Source organism: Gymnoscopelus microlampas (genome assembly GCF_963454915.1).
Source record: "Gymnoscopelus microlampas genome assembly, chromosome: 17".
Lineage (NCBI taxonomy): Eukaryota > Metazoa > Chordata > Actinopteri > Myctophiformes > Myctophidae > Gymnoscopelus > Gymnoscopelus microlampas.
This window is the reverse complement of record NC_139954.1, coordinates 14,515,320-14,536,106: the sequence shown is the minus strand read 5'-3', so window position 1 is coordinate 14,536,106 and position 20,787 is coordinate 14,515,320. Positions and strand designations below refer to the sequence as shown.

At 42.1% G+C, this 20,787-nt stretch overlaps 1 protein-coding gene across 1 annotated transcript; it reads left to right on the top strand.

Annotated features, from left to right (window-relative positions):
• Positions 1–1,670: 1,670 nt before the first annotated feature.
• On the top strand, positions 1,671–20,507 carry tmprss3a (transmembrane serine protease 3a; the record flags this gene model as incomplete). Its single annotated transcript, XM_084084153.1, has 12 exons — positions 1,671–1,760; positions 2,108–2,327; positions 2,995–3,111; positions 4,125–4,241; positions 4,759–4,882; positions 6,794–6,919; positions 7,988–8,034; positions 16,121–16,286; positions 16,882–17,051; positions 17,987–18,087; positions 18,570–18,707; positions 20,337–20,507. 12 exons carry the CDS (start codon positions 1,671–1,673, stop codon positions 20,505–20,507), a joined length of 1,587 nt encoding a protein of 528 aa, XP_083940279.1.
• Positions 20,508–20,787: the final 280 nt, after the last annotated feature.

Sequence of the window (20,787 nt, the reverse complement as noted above, 5' to 3'; positions counted from 1 at the left end):
CTGTGTAATTAATCTTTATGCAGCATTAACTGTCGGGCTACATTGATTTTTGAAGGGAGAATAAGTGAGGTGCAGATAAATGGCAGCAGTTTAGCAGCTTCATGTGTTCCATTTGAGAGAACCACATGTTAGCTAATGTTAACAATAGATGGTATCTTAACCACCTACCATATGCAAGTATAATTGATGTTGGTGGTAACACTAGCCATTATGACAGCGAGCCTTTCCTGCTATCACATGACAGTGTCTGCCAAGATGTCTCTTGCTCAGAACATGCAGGAATAACTGAAAATAGCCAGAAAATGCTAATTAATGTTTGACTGCCCTATTTATTAACTATTGTTTTGTTGTACTTTTTTTGCACTTAATTATTTGTTCTGTCAACATTTGACCATTGATTGAATGGCTAACATTTTTACATCTGTTAATTTCTCCCTTATTTTCTTTTAACTCGCCTACAAATACGTTTAATACATTAAGTTATAATAACATTAATTTGTTTCTGGTCATTTTGATTTTGAGTTGCTCAATCAACTCTTGATGTGGTAAAATGGCTAACACATTGATTTGACATGACATTTGTATTGAAAAAAATGCATACATAATCGTACAGTATTTGTACATACTGTACGTGCATACATATTATGTATGGCATCTGTCAAAAAGATAAAACAGAAAGGCTCAAGAGCTTATTTCCACAAGTGGTCCTTTGAGTACAAATGTCTATTCTTAGTGCCACATGTGTGGGGCACTTAATTGACTTAATTGTGTTCAAATGGTTCACACATCTTTAGATAGATAGATAGACCTTTATTTATCCCACTGTAGAAATGCAGTTGTCACAACATAGCATTACAGCAGTTGTGAAACACAGGACAGATAAAGAAAAAAGCATGTGTTGTCCCTGAACACACTCGCAACCAGTGTTACAATTCTGCACAACATGTGTCATTCTTAACACATGGTTGGTCACTGCAGTGACCAACCACGCTCCCTCCCCATCATTATCACTGGCCCTTATTGCAGACACACGCCAGTGTGTAACCGTACCCCTGCAGGAGGGAGGTGCAGGGTCACCCGATCCCCCCCCCCACCCCCCCCACCCCTCTTCAGAGAAGCAGCACTCACCTCCTCAGGTGTCCTTTTGTGCTGGCGCGCAGGTACAGCAGGAGAGCTGATAACACTGCACGTTGATCAGATGCAGAGAGAGAGAAAGAGAGCAGATGGAGAAAAGCAAAGAGGTGGGAGAGGTTATAAAGAGGAGAGAAGACTTGTCTACTCTGTGCAGGTGATGCACTACCTCAGAGCACAATAAAGACTCATAAGGACAAAGAACCAAAACAATCCAGGGGGACTAATGCTATTTTTTCTGGACATTCGGTGGCCAAACCCAGGAATATAATAACAGACCCAGCACTCATCTCAGGGACTATCTACTGCCAAGAATGCCTGGCTTTTCAGATCTCCATCTTTCCGCTGTTCACTATTCCCTACTTGCACTTCCGCTTTAGATTTCTCCTCTCTGTTACTCACCCTGTCATATTTTCTTCCTCCTGTCAGTCATTTCTTTCTACCCCCTCCTCTCTGCTGCTGGTGTTGCGGGCCCACCCATGGCTGCTGCTGTTCTACGATGGGCCGACCGTTCTGCCCGACAGTGAGTGAGGGGAGTCATGGCCAAACCTGAGAGCGAAGTAAACCCTGAGACAGCTTCTGCTGATACCAACGCTGTCACCACTACTGCTGGGACCCCTGCACCCCCTGTAAGTGGATGGATGGATGGATGGATGAATGAATGAATGGACGGATGGATGGGCAGGTATTTAGATGGATGGATGGATGGACAGGTAGATAGATTGAGACAAATCTGAGACCAAATAGTGTGTTGCATTGATTCACTGAAAGTTAAACCCCTAGCTTGAACGGTATCTGATACGGGATAGTTAACACCTCGGTCTGATTAAGTAGTATCACTTTGGTAGAGACAGTGAATGGGTACATCGGCCGTCTGTGTGCATAGTCATGAGCCAGAAGCATTTTTTAAAGCACGATGGATTCGCAGAGACATGATCGATGCTTTGATTAAGCTGAAAGGGCCGTCTCCCTCCAGGAAGCTGAGGAAGAGGCTTCAGACCAGCCCGACGACCCCTCCAGGATAGAGGTGGTGTCCGTGACAGATGAGGATCTTCCCATCGTCGACACCCCTACTACCTTGAACGTCAGCCCGTTGGGCAGCCCCGACCCGAACAGCCCCGAGGCCGAGGACTTCCCGCCTTTCAGAGAACCCAGCCCAGCCATGCCAATCACCAAGGTTCAGCCCTTTATGATTGGTGAGTGTTTGTTGGCGGTATCTGTCACTGTGCATTTGCACATACATGAAATGTGTCCTCTGCATTTACCCATCCTAACTATTAGGATCAGTGATGATGGTGCTGCAGGTGGTCTTTTTGCATCTACATAAAATGAACTTCAATATGTAATCGAAGCTACATTCTGTTGATTAAGTATTATATATTTCTTTTGTTTTTTATTTTTATTTTAGTTCTACAACTAAGAGACTAATTTAAACAGAATATATTCTATTCTTTTCTATACTATACTATTCTATTTGTATCAGGGTTTATACAAATAGTATGTGTAAAGCTACTTTTATACAGTACATGTACAGTACATGTCCTCATCAATGACCACTTGATAAGTACTAATTGGTATTGGGTTTAAATGTTTTACAACAATATGTTGCAGAGTCACAAGATATTAAATTGATGTTATTGAAGGCTTTCAACTATCATTGATTTATTTGTTGTTTTTGTATTTCCACTAGTTTCTCTGTTCTATTGACTTGACTTGACCAAAACATGCATTCACTTCAAAACACTCAGAACATGCATTCATTATGCAACATTACAATACTGGGCACATGATGAAAACAGAAACATGTGACGTCAGTGAACAAATGTGTGAAAGTTAACAGAAACGTGTTGTGTGTTGTGACAGAGGATGACCTCGAGCCCAAGACATGGAAGGTTATGCTGTTGGCGCGCAGGGTGGAACTGTTGATCGGTGCATGCGTCCTTGTTCTACTTATTCTCATCCTCGGCATCGGACTGGGAGGTGAGCGAGAGGCAGTGGTGGACAAAGTACTCACATGTTTTACCTAAGTAAAAGTATCAACACTGCAATGTAGATGTACTCTGTTACAAGTAGAAGTAAAATGGATGTTGAAAGAGATGTAATGGAGTAGAAGTCAAAATATTGAAAATTGGAAATACCCCAGTAAAGTAAAAGTACTTCAAAATTGTACTTAAGCACATTACTTGAGTAAATGTACTTACTGTAGTTACTTTCCACCACTGAGCAAGAGAATCACAAGGAGCTCTGTCTGAAATAAGTAGTGGAGGAAAAAGTACAATATTTATCTTTAAAATGTAGGTGAGTGAAAGTCATAAGTGTCCAAAATTACAAATATTCAAGTAAAGTACAGATACTCAAAACATGGACTCAAGTACAGCACTCAAAATGTACTTTGTTGCTGTCCACCACTGGAAATAAGGGAGCCCTTTGTGGGTAGCTCACGTCACACCGCGTCGGCCTCATACATATTTGATGGCGAACCTATCCCGTTTTACAATTTGTGTGGCCTGGCTTTGTGCAATGGGAGGTGCGTGCCTGCGTGGGGATTCCTGGAAGCGGTGACTGTGTTGAATGAGGTGGCATGGTGAACGGTGTTCCAGACAGGTTTTCTTGCAATCGATTAAGCAGATCAGAGTTTACATGCATGGTGATAAAATGGTTTAGTGCCCGATGGGACACAATATAAACAAACCTACTAAGGTTACACTCTGGGAAATAATTCGCCCAAGTCTTGATGCAACGTTACCGTTGTACAGAACATAGACCATTAAATAAACCCATGAATTAAAACCATTACAATGTTTTTTAGGGCCCATATGACTGAGTAGAAGAGACATTTTTCATCCCATATACCCTATTCAGTAAATAAGTAGGTGAACCTTTCCATTACATTGTGTGTGTGTGTGTGTGTGTGTGTGTGTGTGTGTGTGTGTGTGTGTGTGTGTGTGTGTGTGTGTGTGTGTGTGTGTGTGTCTGTCTGTCTGTCCTTTCAGTGGGACTGAGCTGTATGGGGAAGTTCCGCTGTGGATCGTCTTCTCGCTGTATCAGCAGCTCAGCGCAGTGTGACGGAACAGAAGATTGTGAACACGGCGAGGATGAACTCAGCTGTGGTGAGACTAACACACACACACACGCACGCACGCACGCACGCACGCACGCACGCACGCACGCACGCACGCACGCACGCACGCACGCACGCACGCACGCACGCACGCACGCACGCACACACACACACACACACACACACACACACACACACACACACACACACACACACACATAAATCAACAGAGATGTTACACATTGGCATTCAAATTGATAGACTCGTGTTCTTTTATCAATTTATGTAGGTCTGTTCATCAATCTATGTATCTTTCTATCTAGCCTATCTATCTCTACCTAAACACTTTTCTCTCATACATACATCTCCCTCTCTTCCAGTAGATCCACTGCGCCTTTCTCTGTCCATCTCTCTTTTTCCCTTTATTGATCACTCTCTCTCCCTGTCTCTCCCTTTCCCTTCATCTGTTGATCTATCCATTTCTGTCTGTCTGTCTGTCTGTCTGTCTGTCTGTCTGTCTGTCTGTCTGTCTGTCTGTCTGTCTGTCTGTCTGTCTGTCCATGCAGTGCGTCTGAGTGGGAGGAGCTCCGTGTTGCAGGTTTTGAGTGGAGGTGTGTGGAGGACAGTGTGTTCTGAGGACTGGAACAACATCCTGGGCTATTCAGCCTGCAAACAGCTGGGCTACTCCAGGTACACACTCAAGCTCTTTAGCACTCATCTCTCTTTAAATAGCAATAGTCTGTTTTTTATCTTTTTTATTTGTTTTAATGATTTGCTCAGAGTGAATAAGTAGGATGTGACGGGCCGTTTACACAGGATGCGGATAGGTGGCAACTTGGCAGCTCTGCTTGCCGTCATCACAACACGACCTCAAAAACCAACTCAACATCAATGGGCAAAGGGAGAGGGGGTGATCATGAAGGCTTGACTGTGTTAATTTCATTCTGAGGGCCCTGTCTATAACATAGTCATAGACCATAGATGATCTATGATTTATAACCAATTGCGTCGGGGGGGTGTCCAACTCCAATTGTGGTCGTTTTCTTGTTTTTTATCCCACGATTTTTGCAACCCATTTTTTCACCCAGTGCCAATTGCCTAAGCTGTAATCCTGGGCGCTACTCTCCCTCTGCCAGCCTGGGGAGACCCCCGAACTGAGCTCATGCTTCCTTCAATGTGTGAGGAGTGAGCAGGTCGCTTTTTATCACCTGACGGGGGAGTTTCCCCGGTAGGACGTAGCGCGTGGAAGGAACACGTTATTCCAAGCAGTTCCTTTCCCCTCCATCAGGCGCCCCAGCTGACCAGGGGGAGGTAGTATAGTAGAGACCAGGATTGTGGTAGTTAAAAGGCATGTTACCTGTTACCTGGCGCACATTGAGGCGTATTGCGCAAACGGGTTGTAACTTTGAATTAGTCATGGGTGTGTTTATGAGCGTTACATTAATTAAACCAATCAGCGTGTCGGCTTCCATTGCCTTCAAATAGCAGGTGTGCCTACTTCATACCCATTGCTATTTAGCAATTGGAGGAGACGCAATTGGAGGAGACGCAATTGGAGGAGGAAAATTGCATTCAACCATCTATGGGAGCAGCCTAATGTCTCCTCATGTGTCCAAGTGATATTGTGACATATCAACTTAATAATCACATGTTCATTCTCACTTAAGTTCTTTTTTGATTGCATATTAATGACAGAGTAGTTCAGTCTGTACACAGTGAACCCCACTTGGATAGTGATTACTTACTGCTCTGTACAGAGACAGATAAAGAAAGCCAAGAGGCTTAAGAGTAGAAATAAACAGCCTTAACATTTTCTCACTCTCTCTCTCTCTCTCTCTCTCTCTCTCTCTCTCTCTCTCTCTCTCTCTCTCTCCCGCTCCCTCTCTACTCACCACTCTGAACTCCAATGCAAGTTGGGAATGCAGGCCCCACCGGTTATGCCCATTGTCAGTGTTTGGCAGCTCGTCTGTAAATATCAGGCCAACATTTTTGTCAAGAAATAGATAATAGAGTTGCTCAATCTCGTCCCCAAATGAAATCTGATGCTTCACCATACACATTTTTGTTTAAATCATGGTAGTTGGGGTTAGAGTGTACCGACTAGTACGCTGTGGAAGTTCATTCTGTGTGTGACGGTGTGTTTACTGTCTAGTCCTGTCCATTCTCTCTTGCTACTGGCTGTGCATTGAAAGGTCAGCGGCTGGAGGGGTCATAGTTGAATTTGGTTGAACTTTGAGTGGAACGGCAGACAGTGGCCGTAACCCACTGCACTTACCGAAACACCAGAGTGCAACAAGTCTGACGTGGCAAACCACTCTTCATATTAATGGCACTTGCCGCCAGTCCACATCCTGTGTGAACAGCTAACCTCACCTGGTTATTGTTAATTATATTACTATTATTTGTATCAATTTTTCCGGTATTGAGGTTATTACCATCACTGCTACTTTTAGAAGCATGATCAGTATCAATATAATTAGGCCTGTGTGTGTGTGTGTGTGTGTGTGTGTGTGTGTGTGTGTGTGTGTGTGTGTGTGTGTGTGTGTGTGTGTGTGTGTGTGTGTGTGTGTGTGTGTGTGTGTGTGTGTGTGTGTGTGTCAGTTACGTAGAGTCCCGCTTCCTCTATCTGTCCTCAGTAGAGCAGGACTTCCAGAGCAACCTGGTGTCAATCAATCTGAGCCAGCCCGGCACCCAGATTGTTAAGATTCACAACACCACCAACCTCAGGTAACATCACACTCATCATCTCAACATTCATTCTTTATTGTCTTCAATAGAGGAAGCTTGCTTTCACAGTCTGTACACAATAAACCACTTTCAACCTAACGTCCTTATTTTGGGCACGCATAAGCGGGAATTTTCAAAGAAATTCAAACAATTTGAAAAGTAGCAAAAATAGCCGACCTGCAAACACATGCATTGCATTGTGAGCATGTAGATCTGCTTTTTAAAATATAAAACAAGAACATTGCAACAACACAAGTCTCTTGCCATGTGTCCAGGCTATAAAGGCTGTGTTTGCTGAGGGTGAAAATCTCCTCCCAAAGCATGTTTTTTGCAGAACAGTTGAATGCTTTGATTAAAGCTCTCAGCCACCACAACTGATTTCAGTCATTTTTAAGAGTAGGCTAAAGCATATTAGAATGGGTCAAACTGGCAACAGCTACAGTATACGTTCTCTATTGCTTAAATTGTAAATTGATGTTTGGAAGCATCTTCCATAAAACCCTATTGGTTTCGGATATTTCATAAAAGCAAAGGTTAAAGCCTTGGTTTAAACCGGTTGGCTGATTGTTGAACATACAGTAGGTTTAGAATGATAATACCTAAACATCATAATTATACATATTGTTCTAATTGTTTAGGACACACAGAGGGCTAGGTTGGAGGACAGCTTTCACGCTGTTTCACAAATCACAGATTGGCACTTGGCCTGACAAAACTATTCAGTCGTGAGATTTGTTTTTGCTTTAATCCCTGTGACTGTTGCCTATCTGGTCTATGTGTTGCCCTAAGTACCTAGGACAGTAATGACATGCTGTATTTCTCAAATGAAAATATGTATTTTTTGTTTTAGTTAAGTTAAGCCTCTGTAACACCATCACTGTTGTTAACCAAACTGCTCACTTCTCCCTTTAGCCTGATTTATGCTTTGACGTGTGCTGGTGTCGTGTACCGAGAATCTACAAGCTCCCAACGCGTTGCACGAGATGCGTTGTGATCTTGTAGACTGCTATTTTCCGCGAGTGACACTGCTGCATGACTTAAGGATAAATTAAGCATTTCTCTCTTCAGTAAAACACAGTGCAGCTCTGGGATGGTGACCACACTAAAATGTTTGGGTAAGTTAATGTTACTTTTATTATTATTTATTTTTATACAAAAGTCATGTGGATCTCGGGGTCCACACAGCCCAGGGAATGGTGTGGCAATATGGATGTCAGACTTCTTGTGGCCAGCCTGTGAAAATGGGCCTGGAGGGTCTGGATGGGTATATCTATTTTCGGTTGCAATTACCCCGGGACCCGCTATTATTTCAGATCTGACACTTACCCAAGTCAGAAATGTTGTTCTGAACCCACTCAGGTCGAGGGTCATGTGAGTTTTTTTGGTCCAAGTGGACCCAGGAGGACCCGTAGTCTGTGTATAGATATGTGAATTTGTGTCCATGCACACAGACTTCTTTGTATTTGCATGTCATGACCTGTAACTGGGTTTTTGTTGCCAGACCCAGAGGGTCGGCCTACATGAGGCTTTGTCTGTCCCTCTTTCGTCCCTCTTTTGTCCCTCTTTTGTCCATATATGGGCATAAAAGGGACACAGACAGACACATACAGGGACACGGACAGGGCTTTGTCTGTCCCTCTTTCGTCCCTCTTTTGTCCCTCTTTTGTCCATATATGGGCATAAAAGGGACACAGACAGACACATACAGTGATCTCTTTTGTCCCTGTTTCGTCCCTTCAACCACCAGGGGTCTGGCAGTACCAGGTCTCCTGGTCCTAGTTTTTTATATTTAATTCTTGTGACAACCCTGGGGGTTGTCAGGGTAACTGGTGTGGTTGTCATGGTTACTAACCATGTGTTTCAGAATGATTGGAGGGTGGAGTGTGTCATCAGTGGAGATCTGGCCCACCTGGATTGTCCTCTATAAAACAGGTGGCTGGACTTCACTCTTGTCCTCTCTCTCACCATGAAGCTCACTGGGAGCACTCCAGCCTTTTGGATTTTGGTTGTTAAAGGACAAGACCACTTTGGTAGAGGTTTGGGTTGTGTAGTTACCTTGACATGATGTAACTCCAAAGGTGAACAAGAAATCTAAAATAATTGCTCCATTGAATAGAAATTGATCTAAATAAAAAATACATTTTAATAATAAAATAATCAACAGGATGTTAGCCTTATTTCAAAAACAAACGGTACTGGGTTTGGCGATGTTCTAGATTGTCTGAATCAACTTTATTTGCGTTCGTTTGTGCTAAAAGTGACTTTGAGAGCTGTTTCAGCATACAATGTAATTCAATGAGGAGCATATTTTTAATTATCAATGGAGCAATTATTTTAGATTTCTTGCCCACCTTTGGAGATGCATCATGGCAAGGTAACCACACAACCCAAACGTCTACCAAGTGGTCTTGCCCTTTAAGCACTGTTAACTACCTCAGTGTCCTTATTGTGGGTATAGCTTTAGCAGAAAATAGCCGAGCGACAAGCTCACTGCGACACATTGTGAGCTTGTCGATAAGCTATTTTCAGTCAAAGCTTTCCTCATAATAACACAAAACAGAAAATACACTAGTATTGAGCCCTGAGGCTCACCGGTTACCCATATGGGGTTAAGTTTTAATAAAATCATTTAAACCTTCTTTGTTTGTGTGAGTTTCCTCATGTTGTTACAAACTCAGCCGTTTGCAACACTCTTGGTTGGTTGTTGCAATAAATATATTACATTTAAGTGGTTGGATTCAATTTACGTAATTCGTTATCCCTGAGTCACTAGAATACCTCAAAACGAAGTATGGAGCTCGGCCTATAATTGATCATTGATTTGATTGATATGCAGCATGCCATGAGTGCAAAGTGGTATTTTCTTAAACTTAATTCAGCTAATCAAAGAGGGTCTGTGGTCATAATACAGCACTGTTTGAGGAACTATAGTTGAAAACATTTGCTAAAATGTTCTTTAGGAGCTTTGAACCTTAAAATCTTTGGTTCATAAACAGTGACACATCTCTTGAGCCACAGAGACATGAAACATTCAGATGGGAAGGAAATACTTATCCTTTTAGAATTTAGATGCAAAGCATATCTCTACATTGTGGTATTGATATTTTAACTTCACCACTTAGACCCTCTATTCTTAGTAAAGTTGCAACTTTAGTTGGGCCGCTTGCCTTTTTCTCACCAAATCTCTTCACTAAAAATAGTTAATCTACAAGCTCACAACACGTCGACACGTTGTGAGCTTGTAACTCTGTTATTTTTGACGAATGTTCGCCCCCAGAATAGGGATGCTGGGGTTTACTTCTTCCACCACTGCTGAAGAGCATGCAAGACAGTAGACAACTAAGAAACAGTGGTGGAAAAAGTACTCACATGTTTTACTTAAGTAAAGGTATCACTACCCTAAAGTAAAGGTCAGGAATTCAAAAGTATTGGCATCAAAATGTACTGTATGTGTGTAAAGTGCAGAAGTCCCATTTCAAGTTTTCAAAATGCATCAAAATCTTTTGAAAATAGCAGATCTACAAGCTCACAATGCGTCGCGATTTGTCAAACATAACCGTCTACAATTCTTTAGTGTCTTTTTTTGAGACTTCATATTTATTTTAAGCATTTTACTATTTAGTGTTTTTTTCCCCTTTAGTTCCTTTTCCCCATTGTTTATTAATTTGACAGCTGTTAATGTAGTGTTTTTTTCATGGTTTGATTTCATGGCAGTTTTAGTTTTTTATTGAGGCATTTGAACCAGCTTTTTTAATCACACCAGTTAGATTTCAGTTGTTTGTTGGGTTTGAGTTTTGAACCTACAGTGGAACCTTCGGTTTATAAACCCCTGACATTATGTCTTGTGCCACGCTGGCACAGAAAATGCAAGTGAGAACGAAATACTTAACTAGTCCTAGTAGAATTTAGATGGAGAATGAAAGTGTGCCTAAAAATATTACTTTATTTAAAAATATAAAATCAAAATAGATTTCATTAGCATTATCTCTAGATGTATTTTTTGGCAGATTTTGTCACATTGGTGTGGTTGTCATGGTTACTAACCATGTGTTTCAGAATGATTGGAGGGCGGAGTGTGTCATCAGTGGAGATCTGGCCCACCTGGATTGTCCTCTATAAAAGAGGTGGCTGGACTTCACTCTTGTCCTCGCCCTCTCACCATGAAGCTCACTGAGAGCACTCCAGCCTTTTGGATTTTGGTTGTTAAAAGGACAAGACCACTTTGGTAGAGGTTTGGGTTGTGTAGTTACCTTGACATGATGTAACTCCAAAGGTGAACAAGAAATCTAAAATAATTGCTCCATTGAATAGAAATTGACCATTCAAAATATGCTCCTCATTGACATTGTACGGTAAAACAGCTCTCAAAGTCACTCTTTTAGCACATAAACGAACACAAACAAAGCTGATTCAGTCAATATAGAACATCACCAAACCCAGTACCGTTTGTTTTTTTAATAAAAATGTCAACTTCCTGCTGATTTTACTATTTGAAGATCCAGATCCGCGGATCCAGTCCGTTAAAAAAAAAAAAAAAAAAACTCATAATCAACAGGATGTTAAGCCTTATTTCAATTTCGGTACTGGGTTTGGTGATGTTCTAGATTGTCTGAATCAACTTTATTTGCGTTTTTTGTCCTAAAAGTGACTTTGAGAGCTGTTTCAGCATACAATGTAATTCAATGAGGAACATATTTTTAATTATCAATGGAGCAATTATTTTAGATTTCTTGCCCACCTTTGGAGATGCATCTTGGCAAGGTAACCACACAACCCAAACGTCTACCAAGTGATCTTGCCCTTTAAGCACTGTTAACTACCCCAGTATCCGCATTGTGGGTATAGCTTTAGCAGTAAATAGCCGAGCGACAAGCTCACTGCGACACATTGTGAGCTTGTCGATAAGCTATTGTCAGTCAAAGCTTTCCTCATAATAACACAAAACAGAAAATACACTAGTATTGAGCCCTGAGGCTCACCGGTGACCCATATGGGGTTAAGTTGGTTTTAATAAAATCATTTAAGGCTTCTTTGTTTGTGTGAGTTTCCTCATGATGTTACAAACTCAGCCATTTGCAACACTCTTGGTTGGTTGTTGCAATAAATATATTACATTTAAGTGGTTGGATTCAATTTACGTTCGTTATCCCTGAGTCACTAGAATACCTCAAAACGAAGTATGGAGCTCGGCCTATAATTGATCATTTATTTGATATGCAGCATGCCATGAGTGCAAAGTGGTATTTTCTTAAACTTAATTCAGCTAATCAAAGAGGGTCTGTGGTCATAATACAGCACTGTTTGAGGAACTATAGTTGAAAACTTTACAGACATATTTTTTAATGTCCAGTCCAAAGTGAGAACAATGTAGCCTACTTGATTTAACACCAAAACTGCTATAGTTTTGATCATCTGAAACTAAGGAATTTATAAATGACAAAAAAGGGTATGAATTTGTATGACATTATGAAACATCTCTCTGTTTGCTTTCAATGAAGGTGCAAATCTGGGTTCAGACTCAGTCAGAGTAAACGTTTTCTAACAGATGGTTTTAAACAACCTAAATCTCAGTTGTGTCATAATGAACCCTTTCCCTGATCATCAGATGGTGTATCTAGTAGATTCAGTCATTCTGTCAGGGGTAGAGGTGTTTGCTGTGGATTTTCGTATTTTGACCTGTCACCTCTTGCTTTAACTTTAAATATAACGTCAAAATCCTAATTATTGTGAAAGGCCTGGTGGTGCAAGAGAAAAGCATAGGCCTCACAAGTGAATGGTTGTGGGTTTGAATCTTGGTCAGGGAAGATCTCAATTTTCTGTCTTTTTAAGGCGAGAAGCATGGATGAAGCCCGCCTCCCTCCTCACGCCCTCTTTTAGCTCCGGTAGGAGAGGGAGGAGCATGGAGGGAGCCCACCTCCAGGGGGAGGAGCTTAAGAATCCGGTAGGAGAGGGAGGAGCGTGGAGGGAGCCCACCCCCCAGGGGGAGGAGCTTAAGAAATTTACATATTATGCAAAGTTTTGTTTTTTTTAGTTTTGTGATTTTATGGACTCTGTTCTTTCACATTCATTTGATTGAGGTACTATTTTGTATTGTTTAGTGATTTTTTTTATTGTTTAGTGTTTTTTTTCCATCACCAGTTTGTATTGACCACAGTTTCATTTTAGTTGTTTTATTTCAGTTTTTATTTAGTAGTTGTTTGAGTTGTTTTGAGTGAGATTTGAACCAGGAACCCTGGGTTTATGAACCATGTATTGATCTTTTAAGCCACGCTGGCATAGAAGTTACAATTGGGAACGTCATACTTAACCTTTTAGAGGTTAGAATTTAGATGGACAGTGAAAATGTTCTTCAGGAGCTTTGAGCCCCAAACCTTCTGCTTTCAGACCCTGCACTTATCTATTGAGCCACGCTGGCACAGAAGTTACAATTGGGAACGTCATACTTAACCTTTTAGAGGTTAGAATTTAGATGGACAGTGAAAATGTTCTTCAGGAGCTTTGAACCCCAAACCTTCTGCTTTCAGACCCTGCACTTATCTATTGAGCCACGCTGGCATAGAAGTTACAATTGGGAACGTCATACTTAACCCACCTTTTAGAATTTAGATGGACAGTGAAAATGTTCTTCAGGAGCTTTGAACCCCTAACCTTCTGCTGTCAGTCCCTGCACTTATCTATTGAGCCACGCTGGCATAGAAGCTACAATTGGGAACGTCATCCTTAACCCACCTTTTAGAATTTAGATGGACAGTGAAAATGTTCTTCAGGAGCTTTGAACCCAAAACCTTCTGCTTTCAGACCCTGCACTTATCTATTGAGCCACGCTGGCATAGAAGCTACAATTGGGAACGTCATACTTAACCCACCTTTTAGAATTTAGATGGACAGTGAAAATGTTCTTCAGGAGCTTTGGACCCCAAACCTTCTGCTTTCAGACCCTGTACTTAACTCTTAAACCAACTTGCCAGTCGACTGCCTGGGACTCACCCATGTAATTTTTGACATGACAATTATTGCTAGTCTACATTGTTCACATACTATATCATTAATAAATACAATGCTTTGTAGAAAGGCTGCCTCCTTGGCAGAGGTCTGCACTTTACTGTGTGCATTTTTCTAATTTCCGTCTTCTTCCATTTCTTTCTATCTTCATCATAAACTGTACCAATCAACTCTAAATTGCCTGAAACGTACTCCTAACAGGTTTTTGGGGGGACGATTTTGGCCTCCACACTTAGTGATTTTTTCGGATTTAACTTTCGTTTCGGTAGTGCCAAACCTTCGTTTCGGTAGTGACCCAATGGTGAAAAAAGAAAATTTACTAAGTCCAGAGCTCGATGAATGTTAGGGACCAAAAAAAAAAGTCACTACAAAGTACTACCAATCAACTCTAAATTGCCTGAAACGTACTCCTAACAGGTTTTTGGGGGGACGATTTTGGCCTCCACACTTAGTGATTTTTTCGGATTTAACTTTCGTTTCGGTAGTGCCAAACCTTCGTTTCGGTAGTGACCCAATGGTGAAAAAAGAAAATTTACTAAGTCCAGAGCTCGATGAATGTTAGGGACCAAAAAAAAAAGTCACTACAAAGTACTACCAATCAACTCTAAATTGCCTGAAACGTACTCCTAACAGGTTTTTGGGGGGACGATTTTGGCCTCCACACTTAGTGATTTTTTCGGATTTAACTTTCGTTTCGGTAGTGCCAAACCTTCGTTTCGGTAGTGACCCAATGGTGAAAAAAGAAAATTTACTAAGTCCAGAGCTCGATGAATGTTAGGGACCAAAAAAAAAAGTCACTATAAAGTACTACCAATCAACTCTAAATTGCCTGGAACATACTCCTAACAGGTTTTTGGGGGGACGATTTTGGCCTCCACACTTAGTAAATTTATTTTTTCACCATTGGGTCACTACCGAAACGAAAGTTGGTCACTACCGAAACGAAAGTTAAATCCAAAAAAATCACTAAGTGTGGAGGCCAAAATCGTCCCCCCGAAAACCTGTTAGGAGTACGTTTCAGGCAATTTAGAGTTGACTGGTAGTACTTTGTAGTGACTTTTTTTTTGTCCCTAATATTCATCGAGCTCTGGACTTAGTAAATTTAAAAGTACAAACTTTGGCAGGCTATCAGTCCTATATACTTACACCTAGAAACCCCATTCAAACTTTAAAATGTTCATCTTACTGTGAACAATGTTTGCCTGAAAACAAATCTTTGAAATGTTTCATAGGTTTAGAAATGTACTCCTCTAAAAGTTTTGGCACCTCAAACAACGCTTTCACTTAGAAACTCCATTCACACTTTTTATAATTCATCTTACTGTGGACACAAATGCTTGAACTTTTTACTTTGAAATGTTTTGTAGTTTTTGAGACATTTAACTTTAAGCGTCTAATGCATTGTCAATGGCAATGGATATAGAGCACCAAAGTGTGACGTCACTGCCAGTAGAGGGCCAGTAGAGGGCCCAAGACTCAAGACCCAAAAGAGTCTTGAGTCCAACGCATTAGATCCAAGTAGACATCAAATTTCTCTTTTGGGCCTTAAGTCCCAAGACTCAAGGCCCAAAAGAGAAATTTGATGTCTACTTGGATCTAATGCGTTCGACTCAAGAATATTTTGGGTCTTGAGTCTTGGGACTCAAGGCCCAAAAGAGAAATTTGATGTTCATACTTTCTGTGGTCTCTTGCACGCTCTTCAGTGAAAGATTAGATAAAGGTGCAAGAGTCGGGTAAAAGTTTGAAAAGTGCACTGGTTGGATTTGAACCAGGAACCTTCTGGGTGCAAGTCCTGTATCTAAACCACTGCACCACAGAGGTCTTCACCTATTCTGTTGACTTGCGAGGAATTTTCTGAAAGATTAGATAAAGGTAAAAGCCCCAAGTAAAAGTTAGAAAGATGTCCGTGCAGGATTTGAGCTCAGGACCTTCAGTATGCAAGGCCTGAATCTTAACCACTGCTCCACCATGGTACATACTTTCTATGGTCTCTTGCACGCTCTTCAGTGAAAAGTGATTTTTTTTTTCGGATTTAACTTTCGTTTCGGTAGTGCCAAACTTTCGTTTCGGTAGTGACCCAATGGTGAAAAAAGAAAATGTACTAAGTCCAGAGCTCGATGAATGTTAGGGACCAAAAAAAAAGTCACTACAAAGTACTATAAACACCATCATCATCATAATCATTGTCTATTCCCTCAGATTGTGGCTCAAGGCCCCGTTTCACTAGCCGTATTGTTGGAGGCAACATCTCCCAACCGGGCCAGTTTCCCTGGCAGGTCAGCCTCCATTTTAAGAGCGAGCATCTTTGTGGAGGATCCATCGTCGACGCACGCTGGATCGTCACCGCCGCACACTGTGTGTTTGGGTAAATACCAAACCACTGACTGTCCTACTGTAAAGCCTTTATCTCCATAATGCAAGCTGATACCAGTGTTCATCACTACTTGGAAATGCTTCTGAACAAATAAGTGGGTGTTTATGTTGAAGTCATACTGTGTAACATCCATCTTTTTAGTCTTTTTGGTGGCACCTCTGGTAGGTCTTTGTCTGTTAGAACCGTGATTCCTAGAATTCAGTTCAAAACAAAACCACAAGAAGTACCGCTCCAATACGAATGCTGAAGGCCGGGTCCTAGCTACAAGATTTTGGAAACAGTTTTTCAGAAACGGTTTATATTCACTTTAAAATACATGAATAAATACATTTCCGGTACATTATCAGGTGCCTGTGTCATTTACACACAAGTGCTGGGGCCAGGAACTCGAGAGAAGTTGTAAAAAAAAAAAAAAAAGGGAGTGTTGAATGGTTATTGTGAGAAATATACAATTAAAAGATTGTATCAAAAATACTCTCAATTGAAAAAGTAACACAGTATGACTTCGTCAGCCAGTATCTTGTTGTCCTGACAGTAGAGATACTGTATGTCACTCACCGAATGCATTGCCATGGCCTCTCTTCAGGTTCGCCTATCCCACTATGTGGGCAGTGCATGCAGGTATGATAGAGCAGCCGGTGAATGGCGCCCTGTCCCTGGCTGTGGAGAAAATCATCTACCACAGCCAGTACAGACCCAAAGGACTCGACTATGACATTGCACTGATGAGACTGGCCGAGCCACTCAATTTCAACGGTACGGGTGTCCGTCTTCTAACCTTTACTTCCCTGGTAAAGTTAAACAAGGCACACATTTATTGGTTGGAATAGGTCCCCTCTCTCATCCATCTCATGTCCCCGTCCCCGTCCCATGGCCAAAGCCCTCCAGCCCTCCACTCAACCCCTCTACCCTCATTATGGTGCCTTTAGTTTTCAATGCCTCAGTCCCATTTCGCTTTTATGTTCTTTCTAATTCTCTGGCTCTCTCTGTCCTTTTTTGCGCTTCAGCTGTTTCTGCCTTGCTATGTCCCAATCTCTGCTGTGTGAAGTGAGACCTATTGCTCGCTCTCTCTCTCTCTCTCGCACGCACACACACACACGCTCACTCACTGTCTGTCTCCCCTAATCTGGGAACGTTGCCTCTCTCAGGTTTCCAGGTCTCCTACAGAGAAGTGTCATTATGAGTATCAGCTGGTCATTATGAGTATCAGCTGTCTGAGGGACAAGCCTGATCTCTCTCTCTCTCTCTCTCTCTCTCTCTCTCTCTCTCTCTCTCTCTCTCTCTCTCTCTCTCTCTCTCTCTCACACACACACACACACACACACACACACACATACTGACACACACATCATTTTCCACCTTGCTCTCCACTTTTGAACTAACCTCGCATCACCAGTCTTTCCACCTCTACTTTTGAACGTATCGAGTGGGCTTGTTTAGTTTGGTACAGCTGGCGAACACCACATGTGGTTATAAGCTCTAGAATGCTTCCAAAGGTCATGGACATGTATGCCATTTTGGGTTAAACACAACACCTGCTTTCAGAGAAGGATTAGAGTGTGAAATTAAAGCAGAACTGATAATCAATTTGATATTTGATATTTATCACCACCATGACACCAGGTTGTTGTGTATGCCAGTCACTCTGATGTTACTGGAAAACGTGGTTAATTTCAGTTGTGTTTTCGCAGGCCTTATAGAGCCGATCTGTCTGCCTAACTTTGGAGAGGAGTTTAGGGAGGGGACATTCTGCTGGATCTCAGGCTGGGGCACGACGGAGGATGGAGGTGAGGTTGATATCTAAGCAGTGTCATCATATTAGTTGTGTTTAGCAGGTGTTTCCACAGGGTTGGATTTGAACAAAACTAAACAAAAGGTGAGATATTTTCTTAACCACTTTTGTAGAGCTGCTATTTTCACTATTTTTGACATTTTCCTAAATATATTTGAAGTATTTTGAGGGGTTTTGGAAATTTGCCCAAAATATGCCAGCCTTGCCAGGGTTAATATAGTAAACATATATTTTTTCTTAAATTGTAAAATTGTGATATTATCAAATATAAATAACAAAAGGAAGTGCATGTATTCAGTCTGACCAGAAGCAGGGATCAAACATATCCCACCGGTGATAAAAATCAGTGACCAGAGAGGGGGAATATCAAAAACAGAGGGACGGATTTTCCCCCCATCGCTCAAAGCCCATTTAAACCTGTGTTTCCACTTAAGAGAGTTAGGAATGAATTCTAAGCTGCTGCATGTTCTTCTCCAGGTCAGTCCAGTGTGTCACTGCTATCAGCTCGTGTGCCTCTCATCTCCACGAAGACCTGCAGCCAGCCAGGCGTGTATCAAGGCTTCATCTCCTCCTGGATGATCTGTGCTGGATATCTGGAGGGAGGAACAGACTCCTGTCAGGTATGCTTATACTAATGCATATACTGATGAAATTAAAGGGGGTAGAAGTGATCCTTTTGTACCACGTGCCGGTCTATGTGTCTGGGGCTAATCTCACAACCTGCCGGACCAATCAGTGCCAAATATTCTTTCCAAGGATCGTCACCTTGCTGTGGTTGAAAGGCTTGTGTGTTTCAATGATCCTCAGAGCGATGCCGTCGGGGGTGTCAGCTCCTGGTAGGGTCACCCACGGAGTGGGGTGTGGCCAAGCTTGTGGGGGAAGGAAAGGAACTGCGCGCCCCATCCCTCACATCAAATCCACTCACAAGCACAGGCTTCAGCTTCAAACCTATAGAAGTCCTCTGGCGACATGGGATTTAGTGACAGGAGCAGGTCAAGGATGTGACTGGGATGAGTAGGTTCGTCAGCATCCTGTGCGACTGAGAAACCCTATTTGGGGTCTGCACTGCTCATCCCTCACAGGGGCACGGTCTGGAAAAGGTGACCTAAACATTGCTTGTTCCTCGCATACCTGGGTGGCCAACCGCAGCCACCGACACGTCCCTTCTGCGGTCGAAAACACAACAAAGCAAAACTCCTGGCTACTTGGCATTTCCGCACCCACCTCAATGCTCGAGACGGATGGTGTGGCGCCAGCGAGGACACCTTCATGCTGATCCAGCACCATCTCAGCCTCCTGATCCGCACATGTCCGAAGTGTGGCAAGATATGTGGTTCCAGAATTGGGCTTCATAGTCATCTACAATAGCACAATCGGCAGCAAAGATAACCACTGACAAACCCATCACAGCACAAGGAAGCTACATCATCTTCGACAACGATGGACTGGTAGAAGAAAATGTCTAGTGCATGCTGCCTGTAGGCCATGGAAGTACCTCCCTGCATTTCTTCTTTCTTTCGCATATTGTCATTTTTAAAACTTTTTATTTAGTTAAAGTTTTAAATAGTTCTCTATTCCCATAACTATAGAGCAATGTTTCTCAACCTTTTTTTGGACCAGTGCCCCTATCCAATATCCAGGTCCCTTATCGCTCCCACGGTCAATTAAAATGTAAGCTTTATTTTTATCGTTTGTGTCAGATGTCGTAATAATTTAGAAAATATCTAATACATTTTCAAATATCAGATTTTCCATTAAACTGGACTGTTAGTATGTGTTTATTATGTATCAATTAGCCGACTTCCCAGGGAGAGAGAAAAAGGCTGTTACGATTTGTGTATGTCACACCCTTTCACATCAGGCCCCTCTCACAGCACTGAATGGCAGGGCTGTCATGGCCCTGTCATGTTACCATGTTAACATGGTACCAGACATGGTACCAGCCCTGTCGTGACAGGGCCAGACATCCCTGTCACACAGTGCTGTGTGACAGGGATGTCACACAGTGCAGAGGGGCCTGATGTTCCTAACGGTTTATAATGTAATACTTAGCCTGATAGTATTTACGTGTACAGTGAAAAAGTTCCAAGATGTCAGTATCATGGTTAGGGTTAGTGCTCTTGGGGGGTTAGAGCACCTCAGCAACCCCCTTTAAAACACATTGCTTACTATTCATGAGGAATAGTTATAAAGTGGTACCGGTTTTTAGTTTTCTATGCCCATGTGCTTGTATTTCTCCCATTCCTCAGGGGGACAGTGGAGGCCCCCTGGCATGTATGGACTCTTCGCTGTGGAAACTGGTAGGAGCCACCAGCTGGGGTATGGGCTGTGGTGACAGAAACAAACCGGGGGTCTATACCCATATCACACAGGCACTCAACTGGATACATCAACAAATGGAGGTTAGTGAGGAGTTTTAGGTCCACAACATTAGCACTCAATTTGATACATTTCTCCTTACTGCCACTCAGTGGACATAGAGTGGAACTACCTCAAAGCTTGTCACTACATTTTGTTACACACACACACACACACAATTTGAAGTAGAAATATACATAGAAGAGGTAATATACCTGATACTTTGGCACCTAATGCCTTTTTTAAAGTTCTGTCAATTTCTTTATCTTTCAGAGAGAAGAGGCAAGACAACTGAATACATTCTGATTTTATACAATATTTTGTTGTATTGTAAATGTGTAA